At 47.3% G+C, this 20,816-nt stretch overlaps 5 protein-coding genes and 1 pseudogene across 5 annotated transcripts, besides 34 other annotated features; 3 read left to right on the top strand and 3 right to left on the bottom strand.

Moving 5' to 3' along the window:
* Tc00.1047053506053.60 (uncharacterized protein) lies at positions 1 to 1,296 on the bottom strand (the record flags this gene model as incomplete). The annotated part of the gene is made up of 1 exon (XM_805048.1): positions 1 to 1,296. A coding segment is annotated over one exon (1,296 nt), but the record flags the coding sequence as incomplete, so codon positions are not given.
* Positions 1 to 2,822: a sequence feature (areas not merged during assembly with more than two copies in the genome that could not be assigned to a particular haplotype).
* Positions 2,259 to 2,285: a sequence feature (AT_rich).
* Positions 2,319 to 2,362: a microsatellite.
* Positions 2,823 to 3,537: a sequence feature (haploid, Esmeraldo-like haplotype).
* Positions 3,182 to 3,301: a sequence feature (T-rich).
* Positions 3,480 to 6,251, bottom strand: Tc00.1047053506053.50 (trans-sialidase, putative; the record flags this gene model as incomplete). Its single annotated transcript, XM_805047.1, has 1 exon — positions 3,480 to 6,251. One exon carries the CDS (start codon positions 6,249 to 6,251, stop codon positions 3,480 to 3,482), a length of 2,772 nt encoding a protein of 923 aa, XP_810140.1.
* Positions 3,538 to 11,675: a sequence feature (areas not merged during assembly with more than two copies in the genome that could not be assigned to a particular haplotype).
* Positions 6,750 to 10,583, bottom strand: Tc00.1047053506053.35 (annotated as a pseudogene).
* Positions 10,698 to 10,718: a sequence feature (AT_rich).
* Positions 10,803 to 10,918: a microsatellite.
* Positions 10,928 to 10,955: a sequence feature (AT_rich).
* Positions 10,961 to 11,393: a mobile genetic element.
* Positions 11,118 to 11,138: a microsatellite.
* Positions 11,406 to 11,535: a microsatellite.
* Positions 11,583 to 11,745: a microsatellite.
* Positions 11,676 to 12,114: a sequence feature (haploid, non-Esmeraldo-like haplotype).
* Positions 11,786 to 11,822: a sequence feature (AT_rich).
* Positions 12,115 to 12,954: a sequence feature (haploid, Esmeraldo-like haplotype).
* Positions 12,435 to 12,470: a sequence feature (A-rich).
* Positions 12,848 to 12,876: a sequence feature (AT_rich).
* Positions 12,905 to 13,486: a mobile genetic element.
* Positions 12,955 to 13,115: a sequence feature (haploid, non-Esmeraldo-like haplotype).
* Positions 13,116 to 13,456: a sequence feature (areas not merged during assembly with more than two copies in the genome that could not be assigned to a particular haplotype).
* Positions 13,457 to 13,490: a sequence feature (haploid, non-Esmeraldo-like haplotype).
* Positions 13,482 to 13,599: a mobile genetic element.
* Positions 13,491 to 14,243: a sequence feature (heterozygous, non-Esmeraldo-like haplotype).
* Positions 14,017 to 14,745, top strand: Tc00.1047053506053.20 (uncharacterized protein; the record flags this gene model as incomplete). Its single annotated transcript, XM_805046.1, has 1 exon — positions 14,017 to 14,745. One exon carries the CDS (start codon positions 14,017 to 14,019, stop codon positions 14,743 to 14,745), a length of 729 nt encoding a protein of 242 aa, XP_810139.1.
* Positions 14,244 to 17,320: a sequence feature (haploid, non-Esmeraldo-like haplotype).
* Positions 15,356 to 15,383: a microsatellite.
* Positions 15,383 to 15,840: a mobile genetic element.
* Positions 15,927 to 15,987: a sequence feature (AT_rich).
* Positions 16,133 to 16,198: a microsatellite.
* Positions 16,198 to 16,626: a mobile genetic element.
* Positions 16,626 to 16,870: a microsatellite.
* Positions 17,321 to 18,654: a sequence feature (areas not merged during assembly with more than two copies in the genome that could not be assigned to a particular haplotype).
* Positions 17,944 to 19,290, top strand: Tc00.1047053506053.10 (amino acid transporter, putative; the record flags this gene model as incomplete). The annotated part of the gene is made up of 1 exon (XM_805045.1): positions 17,944 to 19,290. The coding sequence occupies one exon, from the start codon at positions 17,944 to 17,946 to the stop codon at positions 19,288 to 19,290; it is 1,347 nt and encodes a 448-aa protein (XP_810138.1).
* Positions 18,655 to 20,816: a sequence feature (heterozygous, non-Esmeraldo-like haplotype).
* Positions 19,814 to 19,854: a microsatellite.
* On the top strand, positions 20,461 to 20,816 carry Tc00.1047053506053.5 (amino acid transporter, putative; the record flags this gene model as incomplete). The annotated part of the gene is made up of 1 exon (XM_805049.1): positions 20,461 to 20,816. A coding segment is annotated over one exon (356 nt), but the record flags the coding sequence as incomplete, so codon positions are not given.

Genomic DNA, 20,816 nt, shown 5'->3' with positions numbered 1-20,816 from the left:
ACATTTGGGGACACACCAGCAGTAGCAGGCTGCAAGGAATTTCCCTGCCAACCCCGCGAAGAGACACAACAACTCTGCGGAGTAAAGGTGACAGCCCCGCGGTGTTGCCCGCAGTTCACATGGCAGGAAGGATTCCACGCACGCATAGTTCCGGACACCTCGCTGTTTGAGTGCCCAACAGAACATGTGAAAAACACCCGCGCGCAAGACGGAATTTAAATACGTGAAAAAGTCGGCCTGCTTTCTCCGATGGCGCTGGCGAGCAGTCCCACACAATCCAATCAAAGTGACACGCCGGACGGAATGGCGTCCGTCAATCAATAAAAAAATGCGACACTGAAAGGGAGCAGAGAAGAGTTGGCGCATGCGATTGCCAGCGACAACTGTGAGCAAACCCGCCAGCACCAACTGAGGTGCCGAGGAGCACGTTTGTGTAGAACTGGCCGTCAGGCAGAGAGGGCAAACAAGACAAGAGGGCAGCAAACCCTCTCGTTCAATTTCTCCTGACCGCAAAACCAGAATCAAAATATCATGGACGATAAGAGCGGCAACGCCTTCTCCAAAACATCGTGTCAAGAAGCCGCAGGACCTCAGGAAGGGAGGAAGGCAACGGCGGCAGCCACAGCGGGGAAGGCAATAAAACGGCTGGCAGGCACCTTCACGTCGACGCGCACACCACATCCGAGTGGGCCGGGAGCACAGACCGAACCGCCCGGAAACACACGCATCAAATCCGCAAAACAAAGTCGCAGTGAATCGACAGGAACTCCCCGCCCAAAACAAATTTATAAAGTAGCGTTTTTCAAGGGGGAATCCGCTTTTACGACAACGGCACGGACGCCTCGCAGGAATTTCTTGCAAATCTCCCTTCGCAGGTCCGCATGAAAACGCAGCTGAATAAAAAGAGAGCGCAACGACGCAAAAAAAAATAATCCTCCTAACCCACCAGGTGGCAGGCCGCCCTCGCGCAAGTGGAAAAAACACAACTTCGCTCCGGTCTTGTCGTGGTGGTCGTCTCTCAACATTTTCTCCTTCTCGTCGCAGTGCACATCCCCTCCCACAAATCATTTGTTCGGGCCATGTTCCTGCGGCCAAACATCGCGCTGCTGGATCCCGCGGCACAGTCCTCGGCACAGAAGTGAGGGGAGGAAGAGGGACCGCAGAAGGTGCGAGCAAATCCGAACTCGGTGGCGGTCGCTGCAGTGAAGATTGACGTCCCACGCGGTGTCCCTTTTCTAGGCCAGGCCCTCGCCGTGCCATGCTCTCAGCGTGCGGTGCGCCGGCCGCTCCAAACATCCACACGTGCTTGCGTCTCACCGTCGCTCCCAGCCCCGTTCGTTGGCTGCATCAGGGATGCCGCCATCCGGAGACGGGCATAAGGACGTTGCATCCAACAAAACCTTCAGAGGCACCCGGTAGGCCAACGACGACCATCACTGCGGGATGTGCGGCCCTTCCGCCGCTCACCTCAAATCGCACCTCTACGCCTCCTCGAGCAGCAGCAGCAGCAGCATAAATACACCGGTCCACTAGGGGCCCTCACCAGCCATTGCAGGAAGATCACTGTGCCTCAGTGCCACGAAACCCGAATTGCATTGACGGGCCACTTCGGAAAACCCTGTCGCATCCTCCCGCATTATGCGGAAACACACCCGTCGTGCATGTGCCCACCGCAGCCAAATGAATCCGGTCCAAATACCATCCAAATCAAATTCCCCTTTCCTCACGCCATTCCTTCATTCCATACGCCCTGACCCTCATCCGCACGTGCCCACTCACACAAACCGCAAAAGAATGGTGGTGGCCGCCCAACGCTCCGGGAAAACATGCCCAGCACGCGCATAACAAATGACATGCGCAAAAGCACGGCACAACGGCGGAGAAGCGCACACCGAAGGGATGCAGCCCTCCACAGCCGTCGCAGCCCATCGCGCGCATCACACCCGCAGGAAGAGTGACTCGCCGTGCGAGCTCCCTCTCTCCTCCTTCCCTTCATGCCCACTAAAGGAAGCAGCAGCCACCCGCAACCGCCAGCACACGCTACAAAAGAAGCATCAAAATCCACTGCAATGTGCATCCTGTGCGTGCATGTGGTTGTGTGTGCCTGCAGACACACGAGGCAAAAAAGTAAAAACAGGAGCAGAGCATGTGAGGGGACGCACAAACTAAAATGTACAGCAGAAGTGCATGGCAGAAATAAAGAGAAAAAGACTGCTCAAGCTCATGATATTGCACTGCAGACAAAGCAGCGGCAATTCATTAAAAATTTATTAAAATTAAAAAAAGATTCATCTTCACCTTCCACACCTCACACTTTGAAAAAAAGAAAAAAAAATGAAAAAAAAAAAAGAAAAAGAAGAAATGTCGTCCTCTATTACGGTTACACACAAAAATGAAAAAAGAAAAAAAGGGAAAAAAAGAACCACACAAAAAGCACCCAACTACCATGTTGCTCCAGAAATTGTCCGCATATTTTGTCCGAAAATAAAATTAAAAGATATTTAAATGTCCTTCAACCGTCCGACCCTCCATGTGTCCGCACATCGTTTATATTTCATGGGGTCATCTGCGTGTTGCTGCTCCCCTCAGCCCTCCCATCGGCGCGTGAGTGCGGCCCGCAGACCACAGTCACTCGTGTGTGTGGGGACTGAGAGAAGCACGCAGACATGACGGGAGTCGCGTCACTCCATCGGGAGAGTGAGCGCAGCAAAAGCAAAAAATCTTAAAAACACGGCGGCAGGGTGTGGCTGTGTGTGTGGCGCTGCGGGTGTCTGCCCGCCCTGGCCGCAAAAACAAAACAAGAGGGAAGAAATGTGTGCTCCGCCCCACAGGCCCTCGTCGCACGCCCACACGTCACGGCTCCCTCAGCGCGCCGTTCGTCGCGGCCCCTCCTCATGCGTGCAGCAGGCGAGGCGCACAGGGCCGTCGTCATGAGCGTGTCGGTGGTGTGCGAGTGGAGCGGTTGGGCGGGAAACACACGGCACCCTCACAGGAAGAGTGCAGAAGAAACAATTAAAGAGTAGAAAAGAAAAAAAACGTCCATAGTGATTGCCCCCAAAAGTAAAAAATAGAAGGGATGGGAGATGAAAAATAAAAACTAAAAATTAAACAAATTAAACCATTAAACCATTAAAAATGAAAAAAAAAAAACGTTCATATTGGTTGCCCCAAGGCAACAAGCAAAAAAGGGGGAGAAAAAAAAAAAAACAGAAACCATTTTATTTAAAAAGCAAACAAAAATAATTAAAAAAAAAACAAAAAAACATAATAAATTATACTCCGAACAGAAAAGAAAAAAAAATTTTTAAGCCGAAAAAAAAAACGTCCATGGTGGTTGCCCTAAAGCAGCAGAAAAAAAATAGAAAAAATTAAAAGGAAACAAAAACAAATTATTCTCTGCGCAGTAAAATTTATTCCTAGAGGTGTGTGCGTCGGTGTGGGGAAGGGCGCAAGTGTCCAACACCAAGGCCGCACACTCCTCACGCAGCCGCAAACCCCCACAGTCCCAGCAGAAGAAGCAGCGGCAGCAGTCCGCTCCCACGCATAGTGCCAGCAACGCTGTTATCCCACTGCGACGAATTTAAAAGGCTGCTGCTGAGTGTCGCCGCCTCTGCTTTCTTGACCTGTGGATGGAGCCCATTTTTGCCCTTGCCTTCAGCGTTATGTGCTGCTGCATTTGCTGCGTTGGGGTTGCCCACAGAGAATTGGGTTGGTTGATCTGCCTGCATCATATCTCCACCTTCCGTCCCCACCGTTTGTGCATCATCAGATGAGAAAGCACCAAAATCAGTAATGGCGGCGCTTGAAGATGTGGCAGATGCCGGCTGGTCTGCAGTTCCCTCCCTAGCTGAGGATGTCGCGGCATTGGGCTCCGCTGGTTTCGGCTCTTCTGATTCCGACTCCACCGGTTTGGGCTCTTCTGATTCCGACTCCGCCGGTTTGGGCTCTTCTGATTCCGACTCCGCTGGTTTCGGCTCTTCTGATTCCGACACCGCTGGCGTGGATGGAGCGCCACCGCTTGCACCACTGCTCCCGTTCGAGGTTACTCGTGTCGTCGGCTGTGGTCCGGCAGGAGTGGGTGCTGGCGCAGTTGGCTGTGTATTTGTGGTCATCCTCTCGTTGGCAGGTCCAACGGACGGAGAAGTAGCTGCCGCCGCCGGCACCGGCTTCCTTTCCGGAGGTGGAATGGTGACTTTACTCGCGTTGAGGGCACCAATCTCAGTGTCATTCAACGGGCGGTTGTACAGAAAGACGTTCGCCACCGTCGCATGGATTTTTCCGCTGCTCAGCTGCTCATCGTACGCGCCAAAGTAAAAGTGTGAGACCGTGTCCAGCCCTTCATTGAACGAATTTCTCAGCCTCAAATTCCAAAGGAGAGTCCCGTCAACGTACACGGAGCCCACACCGTCATGCATTTTGAGCACCACGTGATACGTCTTGTCCAGCTCCCATTTGGTTAAATACCTTAGGTACGACCCGTGCACCACGCTCCACCTCATATTATTATCGTACGACAGTCCCAGGAGTGTTGTCTTCCCCATTTTCTCCAGGCCCATCAGGGGAGTGATGCCCGTCGGCACCTCGTGGATCGACACCGTTGCCGCAAGAGTAAACCCATAGTTTGCAAAGTGGAGTGGTCTGGTCGGCCACTGCTTGTCCACAGGCCACTGGGCCCCTGCGTCATGCCCTTCGAACGTCAACCCACTGGGAACCTTTTTCGTCGCACCCCTCACAACAGCATTCACCCCAAGGTACTCGTCCTCCCACTTGTCCCCACGGAGCCTATCGGCCAAATGGCCCACAAGCCCAGCCGTGGGGATAGGAACAGAACAGTCCCATCTTGACAGCGCGGCGTTCGCGGCAATTGAGCTGCATTGTCTCAAGGCAATGTCATTTGCGGCCCAGGTAGACAGCGCACGCCTTATCCCCTGCAGCTCAGACGTCAGATCCAGGAAGAAGGCTGAGTCGCTTCCACCACTGGTCTCGTACAAACAATACAGCCTATCATCCGCGTACAACAGGGAGCTGGAGGTCGCGCCATACCCAGTGGGTAACTGGCCAACGTGGTAAATGCGGTTCGTGTCCGTTAGCCACAGGTGAATCTCGCTCTTTCGGTTGTCCCCGAAATATTCCAGCTGGGTGAGGAGGATCACCTTCTTTCCATCAATGGTTGCAGTGATGAATCCACTCTGAATGTGGAGCCCAGAACCGGCCAATGAGTTGCTCCACACGCGCGAGAGCGTCCCCAGAGCCTCCTTCCACGTGTTCCCCTTGTCAGTCGACTCGTACACCCTTCGGCGGCCGTACTCACATGAGGTGATCATGATGATTTTACCAGCATCCCACTCAAGGATACTGGGGCTGGTGCAGCCCGCATGTGTCGCGCTGTTCGCAAAGGTCCAGCGCTGTTGAGTGAAATTCATGTACATGATTGTGGACGCAGTGTTCCCTCCAAATGTCAGAAACTGCACGGGAAACACGAGCGTGTTATCCGTCATTCTCGTGATGGGAGTGCTGGCATCGTTGAGGAAGCCAATCAAGTCGTCGGATTTATAGGGATAAGGAAGGCTAATGCTCATAGAGTCGGAATTCATCGACAAACCTCCGCTTCGTCCAGGCCCCGTCTCCAGAAAATGGATAACAGACTCCAACCCACTTCCCCGCTCATCGGGAAACCGAATTATGGCCCCAGTCCGTAAGTCGTAGCCCTCCACAAAAGCAAAAAGCGGTCCGAAGAGTCTGAAAGGCGTGGTAAACAACATCTGGTGAAGGCGTGCAGCAAAAGCGTCAAGATCTTCTGGTCCCGCGTACGAACTCCAATTCACCCCACGATTCATGCTGAGCTGCGCCGCCAACTGCATGGACGCACTCCCGCTCCCCACAGTTCTATTGAACTGAGCTCCAGCAATGGCCAGCAGCATCCCGTCCACATTCACAAGATGGGGATTGCGGAAAATGTGGCCAGGGACCGGTGGGTTTGCGGCCTGATGCCCCCTTTGCAACTGCCTCGAACCTTGTCCTCCATAGGAATCGCCCATTCCCGTTCCAAAGCTTTGGGCCTGTGCAGCTCCACCGCAGCACATCATCACAACGAGGAGAAGAAGCAGCACCGCGGAAGCAAACACACGCCGGGACATGTGGGGCCTCTGCGGCTCACTCTCTCTTCCTTCCCTCCTCCTTCCGCGGGATCCGGTCACGCCGCGATGGTTGTGTGTGCGGGGTGCCTTCACAGCAGCAACACGTGAGAGCATATAAATATGTGTGTGGGGGGGGCAATGTGTGTTGTTGTTGGTTCTTTCAGTGCCCTCAAATTTCACAGTAGCGATTCGCGCTTGGTCGTAGCTTCCTTCCTAGCCTGAGTGTGTTTGCGCGCAGGAAATCAAATTAAAATCTAAAACGCACCAAAAAAGAACGTGGAAGAGAAGTGGGTGGCGCCACCATCTGCAGTGTAACACATCAGCGTTGTCGTAGCCGCCACAGTAATTACTCTCACCGTCCACAACGGCTCAAGCACTGTGAGGCCACACACAGAAGCAGAGACATTGACGGTTGCGCACGGGCCAATACACCCTCCGGCAAACGGCACCAACCAACAGACAGACAGCAGAAATTAAAGGCAAGCAGAATCCCAAGTGCTGCGGGATCCTTGCAAGCACCGCTCCCTCACTGTAGAACCTTTAAAGCGTTCCTCGCTGCAACATCCCCCGCAACCTGCTCTGTGTGTTGGTGGATTTTCCCGTTCACCGGAAGAAAAACAGCGGGACGCTTCGGCAGTGGTCGAAGACACACAGAGCGCACCGTCGACGCGATCAACGAGCGCAGACACTCGTGAGGTGAGATCCCACAACCGCGATCCCTAAATTTGCTCTCGTGGACGTGAAGGAGGCATGAAATGTCCTCTTCTCTACAGTAGTCCCGAAACGCAAAAAAATTCCGCAGGACATCCCGCGCAGCCACGGCCTCCTCAGCAGCCTGACAGCCCACGCTGCCGCACCGCTCCTCAAGGGGTCGCCAGGCCCGGTAAGGCAAGCAAAAGGAGAGCAGCAATTTGGTCAAGACGTTCAAAAAAATGAGGCCCAGCAGTCGGGTAGGCGAGGCCCATCCACGTCCTCCCCCTCAACCGACCCACCACACAGTCGAATCACACCCCTGAAAAGAGCTGCGGCGTCTAACGAAATAGCACGCACAATAGCACCTCATGCTCTCCTCAATGAAGTGTCGTGGCACACACGAGGCATCACAGGAAGGGGCAAATAATTGCATTCCATCGGCATAAGCACGGAAGTAAAGCGCGGATTTTGCCCCTGTGAACTCCCATCCAAATCGTCTCAGCCACAGAGTTTGTGCCGCCGACCCTCAGGAAGGGCTAATGCATCAACTGCCGCTGACCGATTCCCCAACAATGAAACAAAAAGAGCCACCGCCTCTCGAATTTCGTCATCACCCATTCCTCCCATTGAGGGAAGGAAACGCAAAGTGACGGTGTGGGCGTGTCTAGCCGACAGAAATGAAGGAAGTGACTCCAGCCGCGGAATAAGTTGGACGGATCCTCCTCCCAAACCCTTCAAAGAGAGCGGTCGTTCAGCTGCCGAGGTTGACGGCGCGGAGGACAACACATTGAATGTATGGAGCACCGCAGCAACCTGAATATATTCTGAAATATCCGCGGCCAGTTCATGAAAGTACAAAGAAGGGACAGCAAATTCAAAGGAGCGTGTGAACCCGTCAGTGATCACCCGCGCCGGAGGATCGCCACCCCACCCTCCAAGGGCACTTCAACGACGTCAAATATTTCCACCGCACGGCACCCACAACACAATCGCGTGGCATAATGCATCGCCTTGCAGCACCCCATGCAATGCGGCAATCGAAAACCATCTCGAACACGGCGTGCGACAAATATACCAAAAAAGAAGGCGCAGCAAATACCCTCCACATCTCAGCAGCTCCAATCATCCAGTAAAAGGCAGGAGCACCAGACAGTACCCACGGACTCACCGAATATGGCGTCAAAAGGCAGCGAAACGTCAGATGCCGAAAAGGCCCGCACTTCTCCCCCGTGACACTTCCACGGATGAATACAAATGCCGTGCCCTGCGGCCTCTCGACCGCTTCGAGACAACTTTGCGGCCACATGGCGACGGCTCAATGTGGCTGGCGATCAGATCCAGTCGTCGCGGAAAAACAGTACAGAAAGTAGGGTGGTGAGCCCGCACATTCGCCCCTTTGGTGCCTGCCCCCACCGCAAGAGTGAAACACGTCTTCCCAACAGCCACGCTTCGGGTGGCTGAAACACCTGCCCTCACACCGGCGATGACATCTGCAAGCATCTGTAATTGCTAAACACCGCCCGTCAGAAAAAAAAACAAAAACGGCACTCAACCCCTGCAGCCACACATCCCTCGTAACCATTTGCAAACTCGTTATCCTGCAGAAACACCCGAACAACATAACAAGAAGACCGTGCATTGCTGGCAAGGGACAAGAGCACGTTGCTTTCATCCTGCAACAGAGTATTATGCCTCCTGCGTAACGCGGCCACAAGTACGTGGTGCACCAACACCGAAACAGAGGGCATGTTGCCCCATGACCCTCCCCCTCCACAGGGGCCCAAGAAGTGCAACAGACCATCCTCTCACCGAAGAAAAAGCCAAATGGAGCGGGCACTGCAGTGTGCGGACCACCCAGAAGGAACACCCTCAGAGAACGAATGCTCTTGAATGCCCTTCAGAAGAGACCAGCAGGTTGGCCGTAAAGCCAACAAACACCGGAGAGCCACCTGCTCTGCACGCATCCAATGACGCAATTGGGAGCGCAGTGTTGCAGGGCACATCAACCAGCCTGTTCTCGTCTCCGTCTGTGTGGGCATGACAGTCGTGCCATCACCCTTCGCCCTCACAAAGTATTCCACAGGGTCCTTTGAGCCGGAGACCACCACACGGCGATATGCCAGCGGATGAGTGCTCTCCATACCGCACAAAATAAAATGTTCCCACGTCGAGGAACGCAGTGAAAACGGGCACAACGATGAGCAACACGAGGGTTGTCGGTGCTCGAATTCATCACAACACTCTACCCCCCGTTGGTTCAGGCCTCTGCCACACGAAGAGGCACAGATGTAACATCACTTACACGCAACAGAGTGAAATCTGCAAGAACATCGTCAGAGTCATGCAGGACGCAACAAACACCAGCCCGCTCAGCAGCTGTTGTGGCAATATTCCGCGAAACATGATCCACGTCCACAGAGAACTTGTTGTCCAGTTGCACAAATAATTGTTAGGCCAAGCAACGTGGGCCCAAGAAAGAAGACACCAGTCGACATTAGGCCTTGGAGCCGCCAGTGAGAGCCATTGATTGGAATAAACATCAAAGCCCCCAGCGGCCAAAAAGAACTGCAACAAGGCACTCGTACTTCAATCAAAGAATGGATTCGTCTCGTCCAGGAAGAAGAAAGAATAAATAATATTTTTCCTCCTCACAGAGCCTTCCAGCAATGAAACACCATCATGCGTTCCACCCCTATCGGCATTACTCAGGAGCACAAGAACTGTGCAATGTGTAGAGGGCTCTGCAAACAGGCGAAAGAGACGCTCCACGGCAAAAAACAGACTCCTCACAGGCCAAGCATCAACCAGTCGCAAGCAGCATGCCTCTTCATGGACTCTCCGCTTTGGTTCCAACCGAGATGGAAGGCCTTAATGGCTCAGCACCAACCCCGCGTTGCGTCGTGTCGTCAAATAAAACAAGTGAGGATGACAGAGTGCATCATCGGGGAAATCGCCCTCAAATGTGGGAAACGGCATCGCACCCGCCGGAAACAGGTGCGCATGATGTCCCTCCACGTCAGCCGCGCAGCCTGTCAGATGGAGGAAAATTCGGAGAAACGGAAGTCAGCGCACTCACCTCCACCTCAGGAAGTTTTATCAGGACAATCGAATCATCAAGTCGGGGGCTCCACACTTGTTGAGGGATATTGTGACGCTCTGACACGTTCAAATGCATGTTCACACAATGTCCTACTTCCTTTTCCCCCGCCGCACGCGTCCGTATCGTCTTTTAAGCCACATCAAGGACAGAATAGATAGCGAGTGGCACCTGGTCAGCCAGCGCCGTTCCATTCCTTAAAGCAAGGAAGCTACCAGCCTCAAAATCACCCGTCCATCAATCAGTGATGCCGTTGGCACAATGCCTCCTCTGGCCAACGCCACACACTTGTTCCGAAGTACACGTTATCCCATGCCTCGCTGACGCCGCCCTCAGCATCCCCTACACAGGTACACCGTGCATTCACTCCCAAAATACGGGTGTGGGCTACACCTCAAGAAAACTGCACAATGAACCTGCAAACTTCTCGTTGAAAGTTATCATTGTGTTGGGTGTCATGGGCAACGCAATCACACGTCGCAGCTCCTCAGGAGATCAGAAAAGGTAGCAACCATCATTCAATTGCGATGGGCTTCGCAAACCCTTGCGACTTTTTGTCCGATGGGGTGCTTCAGTGCATATGAAACCTTGTCCGCGGGACGGAATGCCTATGCGCTCTAAAAAAATAAGCGGAAACTCACGGGAGAAGGATACATTATACAACAAAAGCAGAATGCCACAGAATAAAAAAGAACGGTGAAACAATTATATGGAGGGATATAAATACAAATATAAACAAATACAAGTATATAAATGTTGGAATTGATAAGTAAATATTAATATTTTTTATTGATCTACACATATAATCAGCAAACTAGCAAACCAATAAATCAGCCAAAGCAAGCAATCTGTCAATAAGAAGCAGAGAGAAAAGCATATACATATTTAAAAATATACATAAATTAATATGAATACAAATATAAATATAGTTACATATCCATAACGACTTATTTGTACACCAATCAATGTTCATTTTCATATTTATATATATTGTCCACAGTTTTTATTTAAATTTATTTATATTTTTAGTAAATTCTGGAAAGAATGTTCGCCAAAAAAGTGGCTAGCTAATTTCATAAACACATATCTCCTGATAAACGAACTCTGTACGAATTTTCTCCCATCTTATGATCGTTTGGCAGGCCGTGGTAAAAAAAAAAAAAGACCAATAACGCCAAGATTATTCGTCCTTATTTTTATTTTTATTTTTACCTTCCCACCCGCCCCCTTTGATTCCCTCATTGCGGGGTCGTGTAGCTGGAAGATCTTAAATTCCACCATTTTTTAACCAATAATATTTCTAATCCTAGGAAAGTGCGGCATGTCACGAGAGTGGATATCAGAAAATACATATATATACTTGAAGCTAAAAATGATGCGAATCTACTGTCTCTCCGTTCACCCCTTCCTTCTGCCCCATTTGCTTAATAACTATAGATGAGTTCAGGATCCGGCCAGCGGCCCAGCCAAATAGCCTGATTTGCTTATTTATTTATTCGATAATTAAAAATTATTTATTTACATTTAATTATTGAATTATTTTATATTTTCAATAATATTTATTTATTTATTTCCACATTTATTTACAATCATACTTTTTTTATTTATAATTATAACTCATTATCAACAACTATCCAGTTATGTTCGTTTATAAATATTTATTTACATTTACTTCCTTATTTGGCTATTTAAATTAATTTATCTATATTTATTTTCTTAGTTAAACTTATTCACGTTCATATTTGTTTGCTTTTATATATTTTTAATTTATATTTTTTATTTATTTTTATTTATTGATTTTTTCTTTATTTATCTATTATTTGTATTTCCAACTTGTTGATTGATCGATCAACCGATCTTTATTTACTTAATTTATTATTTATCTTTATTTATTTGCAATCACACTATGTATAGGTATAGATTAACCTTCTCTCTCTCTCTCTCTTCATTACCTTTAGATCGGTCCTTGCGTATAGAATAATTCGTCATTTTGTCTTTTTACTCATTTTTCAATATAACTAAAAAGATAACGTTGTTGTCAAATATCCATCGATTCCTACACTTGCATGCCCCGTTCTCTCCCATTCCTTGCGTCTTCTTCCGATAAACCCGATGGCCCGCACATCGCCCACCACCCGCCGGGTAAAATTGCGAAGGGGACCCCCACCCGCCACAGAGTGAGCGGCAGCGGGGGCCGCGACACGCGGACCTTCCTTTCCGCCGCTCGCCCCGCCACGCGCCGCGGGGAGCCAAGAAGGGGCGGGCGACGCCCCATCCTTGCCGGGGCGGGATGTGTCTCCCAAAGCCTGGGCCGAACCCGCTCGTGGGGTAAGGGCCCGCGTCTCCCGTCGCGTTTGGCTTGCTATTTTCCACTTTCCTTCCGGATCGGGGGTGTTTTTTACGCCGACTGCCGCGGTAGTGGCCTGTGAAAGGGCCTTTTTGTTGTTTTATTTCGTATGAAACGAAACGGTCTTAGAGGGATTTTTTTTTTCGTATAAAAGTATTCATTTTCTTTTTTTTTTTTTTTATTGTCTTTCGTTTTTGGAATTTTTATTATTGGTACCGTCAATCATTTCCTCATGGGAGACGGTTGGCGCAACTGCTGTTTATTGATATATTGGGGGCGTTTTGGAGTGAATTGGTGATGCCATTTGACGTGTGAATATTCTCATATTTGACAAATTACATTTCCGAGGCACTGCTTTTGTTTTATGATTGCCTCTCGAAAATTATTCTTTTTTTCTCCGCAGCACTCACACAGAGTCTCAATTCCTAGGGTTTTTTTTTTTTTTGATTGTTCAAAAACAAAATACTGAATGGGTTTTTTAACGGTTCTCTCTCTCTCTGCGTGTGTGCGTGTGTTTGTCAGATAGACATAAAGATCACTGGAATGGTGACCTCGATGGAGGATCGAGTCCTGTAAATTTTTATTTTACTTTTTTATTTTTACCTTTGAAAACGACGGCCATTTTTCTGTGAGCGTGTGAGAATAGTGCTAACGAGAGAGCTGGCCGCCTAACTTAATACATCGTGAGAAGATATTACTGGACGATTTATTTTTTTATATGAATCTTTCGATGATTGCGACGGAAGAAGCGAAGGAGCTGACAGCGGTCGGACGAATGTCTCCCTTAGGAGCTTGTGAAAAGAATGATCGCGGGAGAGCTGGCTAACTTACTTAATGTATGTGTATATCCTGATAAATGAATGCATTCTTTATGATACTTTCCACCGTATGAATCTTTTGGGAAGAACGCGACTCTGTAGGGGCAGGGAGCCGATAGAGGCAAGATAATTGTTTGTTTTTATTTTGCCATCCCACCCACCCCCTTGATTCCCACCACGCGGCGGGGTCTTGTGGTTGGAGGACCCCAAAGTCTGCCACTTCGTAAGTAATAATATTTCAATCCTAACTGAGGACAAAGGACCATGCTAATGGTCCACAGAATTCTATACATTGAATGAGAATAAAACATTGAAGCAATTAACTAAAGAACCTTTTTTCCTAACTTGTTTGGTTTCCATAGATCTTCAGGATCCGGCCAGCTGCCCGGAAGATATTCTATTTAATTTTTTTTGGCCGTCCCACCCGTCCTGTTTTTATTCCCAATTCGCGGCGGGGTCTTGTGGCTGGAGGACTTTTAATGCTGCCACGTCGCAAGTGACACATATCTCCTGTCCGAATAGAGTGCACCGTGTCACGATTAGTGGCTGTCCGAATATAATATTTATATGGAATAAACATCGAGGGTGTGGTGAAGCCGCTGCCTCTCCATTGATTTCTTCTTTTTCGTCCCATTTTACTGAGTTTAGGATCTGATCAGCGAATCAGGTGGATATTCTTTATGATTTTGGGGGTTGTAACAGATTTAGTTTATTTTTTTTAGTACATAACCAGGTGTCCTTTCCAGGATAAAAGCTGTTTTTTCTTCTGTATGCCAATTTTTGAACTGTGTTTACAGGGGCGGTTTTATTAGTGAATTTTTTGCGTTTTGGGTTATTGTTTACTGTTTTTTGTTCTTTTGCTGTTATTTTTGTCTTTTTAAACGGCTTTGTCTCCTTTTCTTATTGATTTTCTTAACCAGCGGTATGAAGGGAGGGGAACAATGTCTTTTTCGATATTATGAGATTCTTCCGCTGGATTTTGAGCCCGAATACAAACTGGGATATACATGTGATATGTGTTCCAAGGACTTTTCGAAGACGCCTTTTTTCCATTGCGCACAAACTGGACGAGATTTATGTATGGCCTGTGGTGAGAATTTGGCTCTGAATCAGTTTTCGGCTCTAATATGCAGGATGATGGCTCCGAATATTCTTTGGAAGGATTCACAGAAGGATATTATAGTTGTTTTTTGTTATCAGATACAATTTGAGTATTTTGGATGTCATTTCTCTGATGGTTCTAACCTTCTTATTGCTTGTGAGGATGAGCTTCCAAGTTTTTACATAGAAGTTGGTATTAGTCTTGAAAAGGCCACAACTCTGCGTAAAGCTGAACTATTAATGCGATTTCCATGGTCAAATGAAGCATTAAAAATGAGTGAAAGGGATTGCATTTGTTTTTATCGAATGACAAAGTGCCTTGATCGTCCCCGCCCGTGTTTTTTGACCTCTTTTCGTCAGGATGGCTTGTTTATAGAATTTTGCTTCTCTGATGGTTTTTCGGAGATTTTACATTGTGGTGAGGGTGTGGTTCTTGTGGTTAAAGGGCCCTTTGTTATTTCATGCTTGGTGATGAATTTACCATTACGTTGGGGCAAGTCATTACCCAAGGCTGCTGCCTCTTTATTGGAGTGGTTTTTGAGCGGTGACTAAATACTGTGGTTGATCACCAATTGAAATTTCTACATATTTCGTTGAGAAACGTGATTCCTGCACTTTTTTTGTTTTATTTTTTTTTTTTTACCTATAACCTCATATATACATATATACTGGTGTTTTTTTTGTACTTTATTTTTATTTTCTAGCGACACTACAGAGAAGGAATACAAGTGGTTTATAACAACAAAAAAAAAGGGATGAGGAAGAGCTTGAAGAAGAATTTCTTCCTCACAGAGGGAAGATGTTCTCAAAAGACATACAAGAAAATCTGACTTAAATTGTGGTTACTTTATGCTGACAGATTCAAGGTATTACGATGCTTTTCATTCAGCTGATTTTAACCTATCCAACGCTGCGCTACGGTGCGGTATCATTAGTTTGCCTTTATTCTTTAAATTTATTGGTATAACCTCTCACCTTCTGAAATTGCAGACTATAAAAATGTTGATAATCTGTGCGTATAATGACTGTAAGACGAGAGTTAATTACTTTAATGTTTTATGGAACCATGGCAAGGCTATTTTTTGGTCATAGATGGAATTACATTACCGCTGGGTCCACGTGCTCTTTTACATTTCAGACTTCTGTTGCCTGTATACTATCAATTATTGTTAATATTATTATTATTATTAGGAGCTTGTGAAAAGAATGATCGCGGGAGAGCTGGCTAACTTAATTAATGTATATGTATCCTGATAAAGCGAATGCATTCTTTATCATACTTTCTACCGTATGAATTTTTGGCAAAAAAAAGACTTTAAGGGGCAGGGAGCCGATAGAGGCAAGATAATTGTTTGTTTTTATTTTGCCATCCCACCCACCCCCTTTTGATTCCCACCACGCGGCGCGGTCTTGTGGTTGGTGGAGCCCAAAGTCTGCCACTTCGTAAGAAATAATATTTCATACACTCACTGAGTGCAAGGACCACGTGAGCGGTCAACAGTATATAATATAATATATATGTATTTGGATATTATCGGAGGGAAACACTGAGGCAATTAACTGCCTCTTCGATACTTCCCTTTTTCTCTATCTTGTTTGGTTTTTGTAAATAATTTCAGGATCCAGCCAGCGGCCAAGAAGATTATTCTTTTTTAAATTTTATTTATCTTATTTGTTTCAGCTGACCCCTAAAACAGAGGAAATAAGCATCTTGTGGGATTACTATTGGCTGGAATTATTGATTTAATTATTCATTAATTAAAAAAATCTTTTAATGATATATATTCTTATTAACCAGGATGGGAAAGAAATATCTGGTTTGAATTTCAATTATTTATTTAAGGGGGAACTGGCGATCCTTGATATTGACAATTTAATCCATTATACAAATGAAGGAAATTGTACTTTGGTGAAGTCTTGTTATTATTCTTTTTTTGCAATTATTATTATTATTTTCTTTTTTACTATTATTACTATTTTTTGGCAATTATTATTATTACTATTAGGAGCTTTTGAAAAGAATGATCGCGGGAGAGCTGGCTGCCTTCATTAATGTATATGTATATCCTGATAAAACTAATGCTCTTCTTTATGATACTTTCTACCGTATGAATCTTTTGGGAAGAACGCGACTCTGTAGGGGCAGGGAGCCGATAGAGGCCAGAGTGTTTTAATTTTATTTTGCCATCCCACCCACCCCCTTGATTCCCACCACGCGGCGGGGTCTTGTGGTTGGAGGACCCCAAAGTCTGCCACTTCGTAAGTAATAATATTTCAATCCTAACTGAGGACAAAGGACCATGCTAATGGTCCACAGAATTCTATATATTGAATGAAAATAAAACATTGAAGCAATTAACTAAAGAACCTTTTTTCCTAACTTGTTTGGTTTCCATAGATCTTCAGGATCCGGCCAGCTGCCCGGAAGATTATATTATTATTATTATTATTATTATTATTATTATTATTATTATTATTATTATTATTATTATTATTATTATTATTATTATTATTATTATTATTATTATTATTATTATTATTATTATTATTATTATTATTATTATTATTATTATTATTATTATTATTATTATTATTATTATTATTATTATTATTATTATTATTATTATTATTATTATTATTATTATTATTATTATTATTATTATTATTATTATTATTATTTGATTACATTCATTTGTAACTCTACACCGAAACATCCTTAAGCACGTGTTGGAAAGGGGATTATAACCAGATTAATACAATTTCTGGATATCTTTAACATATGCATGCCAAATTAAAAACAATTTATCACGCCACTTCTCGGGAATAAAGATAATATGCGCACATTATTGCACAGCAACTACAACAGCAAATGCCTGCCGGACGACCTTAGAAATCCTAAAGAAGGAAAAAATTCAATTTTTTTATACCACTCAAAAAATTCATCTGGAGCCAATGAATTTTTACATTTAAAATCATTTCTCAACCAAAAACAAAAGAAAACTATAGAAAATGACAAATTCCAAAATCAAGAAAGTAATTAACTACACAGAAAAATTATATGTTCTTGCCTTAATTACAAACCAATAAACGGTATTGCTGATTTTCATAGTATTTATCTTTTTTTCTTTTTTCTCTTTTCTTTTTTGCCTTGTCGGGTGGTCTCTGCTTTAAGCCGTGTGGTGTCTCTCTTTGTGATTGGCGATGGAGTCTTTTACATGATTTGTCGAGGATAGACGAGAAGCACATTCATCCCCCTGTGTGTGTGTGTGTTTGTGCTGCTCCCAGACCTTTTTTTTTTCTCTCCACTTGCGCTCACTCCCATCCGTGTGTGGATGCTCGGGATATGCGACGCGACAGGGCGGGTTCCGCTTGGCGAGGCTCTTTCTCGCTCGTCAAGGACAGAAAAATTGCCGCAGAGCTGAATATTTGTTTGGTGCACAAGGAAACCGCCACCAAAGTGTTTTTGTTTTTAATTATTGAATGTTTTCCGGCGCAAGTGCCGAGCGTAGCAGGGAAAGGCAACTAATTAAGTGCTGACTGAGAGTGTTTGGGGTGTATGCACGCCGGAGAGAGAATGAGGGGGTCGCATCTGACCAGCCGGGTTCCTCGTTGTCTTTATTGGTTGCGTTGTGTGTATGTGTGCCCGCCTGCTCTGCTCCCTGCTTCTCTGAAAGAAGAGTGATTAGAGAGTGACTCAGAAGACTCCACATTGTTCAGCAAGGGTTTTCAGAAGATTTCTTGGCAAACGAGATGGACACCGAGAGTGGCAATATTGCTCCCGGAAACGATCCCGTCGTGGTGCCCGAACTGGGGAGTGAAAATGGCAGCGGGGTGAAGTGGAGGCGCACGAGCTCCGGAATGGGTGCCCTGCGTTGTTTCACAAACATAATTCCCTATGGCGGTCTCTTGTCGACGACGTTTAACCTTGCGAGCGCCACGCTTGGTGGCGGGGTGATCAGCCTGGCAGCGGGCTTTCAGATGAGTGGTGTCGCCTTCTCCATCATCCTTCTTGTCCTGGTGACGGTGTGCACTGTCTATTCGGTCGGCCTGATGATGCAGGCTGTGGAGATGACCGGCTATAATTCATACGCGGAGCTCTCAAAGAAACTGTTTGGCCGGGGGTGGGACCACTTCACGGTGGTTCTCACGTGGTTGTTCACCTTTGGCACCTGTGTGGGATATGTCATAGCCATTGGCCGTCTCCTTGAGCCCGTGCTGTCCGATCCGTCCCTGCCGGAGTTTTGGCGCTCCGAGGCTGGCAATCGCGCGGTGACAAGTGCAATCTGGTTTGTGGGCATGTTCTCGTTGTCACTGCCGAAGGAGATTAACTCCCTGCGCTACGCCTCTGCTGTCGGGGTAATTTGCATCTACTATTTTATTGCCTGCATCGTTGTGCACTCTGTTCAGCATGGATTTAGAGGCGGAAAACTTCGTGATGATGTCGCCATGTTCAAGTCGGGCAACGGGGCAATCGAAGGCCTTTCCATCTTCATGTTCTCGTACCTGTGCCACATGAATTGCTTCTCCATCTTTGGAGAAATGCGCAAGCCGAGCGCGAGGCGCATGACGCTCCACACAGCCTGCAGCATGTCTTTGTGTTGCATTGCGTACATTGTTGCCGGCTTTTTTGGTTACGCCGACTTTGGGGACGAGGTGACGGACACTGTTCTCGTGTTTTATGATGTCCGACGTGATGTGTTGATGGCCATTGCATACGCAGGAATTGTATTTAAGCTTTGCGTTGGTTTTGCGCTGTGCATGCAGCCCGCTCGCGATTGCTGCTATTACATCATTGGATGGGATGTGGCCACGATCCCTGCATGGAAAAATTGCCTTTTCTGTGGAGTTATGGCTCTCTGCGCACTGCTGCTCGGGCTCTTTATTCCCGTGCTGAACACCGTCTTTGGGCTGCTGGGCAGTTTCTGTGGCGGCACTCTCGGCTTCTGCCTGCCGGCGCTATACCGTATGTATTGTGGGAACTGGAGTCTGGGCACCGTGGGAATCGTGAATTATGTTTGCACGTACCTTCTCCTCATGGCTGGTGTGGTTGCGGTTGTCTTTGGCACAGGGGCCAGCCTGTATGGTGTGGTTCGGTAATGTGCCATCATGCTGGGAGAACAAGAGGGTCGACGGGCATGCTTCATTCAGCCCTTTGCGTCATGGAGGTGTCACGTGCGACTGTCTGCGAGCAGTGCGGAGTCGTGAAGGGTCCAATGCACTCCTCTGAGTAAAGGCACTCTATCACTTACCATTTTATTTAGGACCAATAGTGGATTCTTTTCTTCTTCTTTTTTTTACTGTGCCAGCTGCCGCACGCCAGGGCGTGGGACCTGTTCGCGGGCAGAGGCGACTGGCACAATTCTTTGGCACACGTCCCGTGCATGAAAATGATGCGTGTTGTATTTTCATTTTTTGTCTTCCCCGCCCCCGATTGTTCATGGCGCACTTAGAAACCGCCTTCGTTTTGCTCCTCTGCCCCTCCTGTGCAGGCCCCCGCGCATTTGCAATGCAAGGGAGGGAGGGGGGCGGAGGAGAAAAAGGGGAAGTACGTTTTATTTTATATGTGTAGGAAGGGGAGAAGACGCAATAAAGAGCGCGGGGATGCGTGGTGCCACATCTTTTTTTGTTGTTGTTCTTGTTTTTGTTTTTTCTTTTCTTTTTTGCCTTGTCGGGTGGTCTCTGCTTTAAGCCGTGTGGTGTCTCTCTTTGTGATTGGCGATGGAGTCTTTTACATGATTTGTCGAGGATAGACGAGAAGCACATTCATCCCCCTGTGTGTGTGTGTGTTTGTGCTGCTCCCAGACCTTTTTTTTTTCTCTCCACTTGCGCTCACTCCCATCCGTGTGTGGATGCTCGGGATATGCGACGCGACAGGGCGGGTTCCGCTTGGCGAGGCTCTTTCTCGCTCGTCAAGGACAGAAAAATTGCCGCAGAGCTGAATATTTGTTTGGTGCACAAGGAAACCGCCACCAAAGTGTTTTTGTTTTTAATTATTGAATGTTTTCCGGCGCAAGTGCCGAGCGTAGCAGGGAAAGGCAACTAATTAAGTGCTGACTGAGAGTGTTTGGGGTGTATGCACGCCGGAGAGAGAATGAGAGGGTCGCATCTGACCAGCCGGGTTCCTCGTTGTCTTTATTGGTTGCGTTGTGTGTATGTGTGCCCGCCTGCTCTGCTCCCTGCTTCTCTGAAAGAAGAGTGATTAGAGAGTGACTCAGAAGACTCCACATTGTTCAGCAAGGGTTTTCAGAAGATTTCTTGGCAAACGAGATGGACACCGAGAGTGGCAATATTGCTCCCGGAAACGATCCCGTCGTGGTGCCCGAACTGGGGAGTGAAAATGGCAGCGGGGTGAAGTGGAGGCGCACGAGCTCCGGAATGGGTGCCCTGCGTTGTTTCACAAACATAATTCCCTATGGCGGTCTCTTGTCGACGACGTTTAACCTTGCGAGCGCCACGCTTGGTGGCGGGGTGATCAGCCTGGCAGCGGGCTTTCAGATGAGTGGTGTCGCCTTCTCCATCATCCTTCTTGTCCTGGTGACGGTGTGCACTGTCTATTCGGTCGGCCTGATGATGCAGGCTGTGGAGATGACCGGCTATAATTCATACGCGGAGCTCTCAAAGAA

The sequence above is a fragment of the Trypanosoma cruzi genome (genome assembly GCF_000209065.1).
Source record: "Trypanosoma cruzi strain CL Brener chromosome Unknown tcruzi_1047053506053, whole genome shotgun sequence".
NCBI lineage: Eukaryota > Euglenozoa > Kinetoplastea > Trypanosomatida > Trypanosomatidae > Trypanosoma > Trypanosoma cruzi.
Note: the sequence above shows the minus strand (reverse complement) of the source record. Positions and strands in the feature narration are given on the sequence as shown.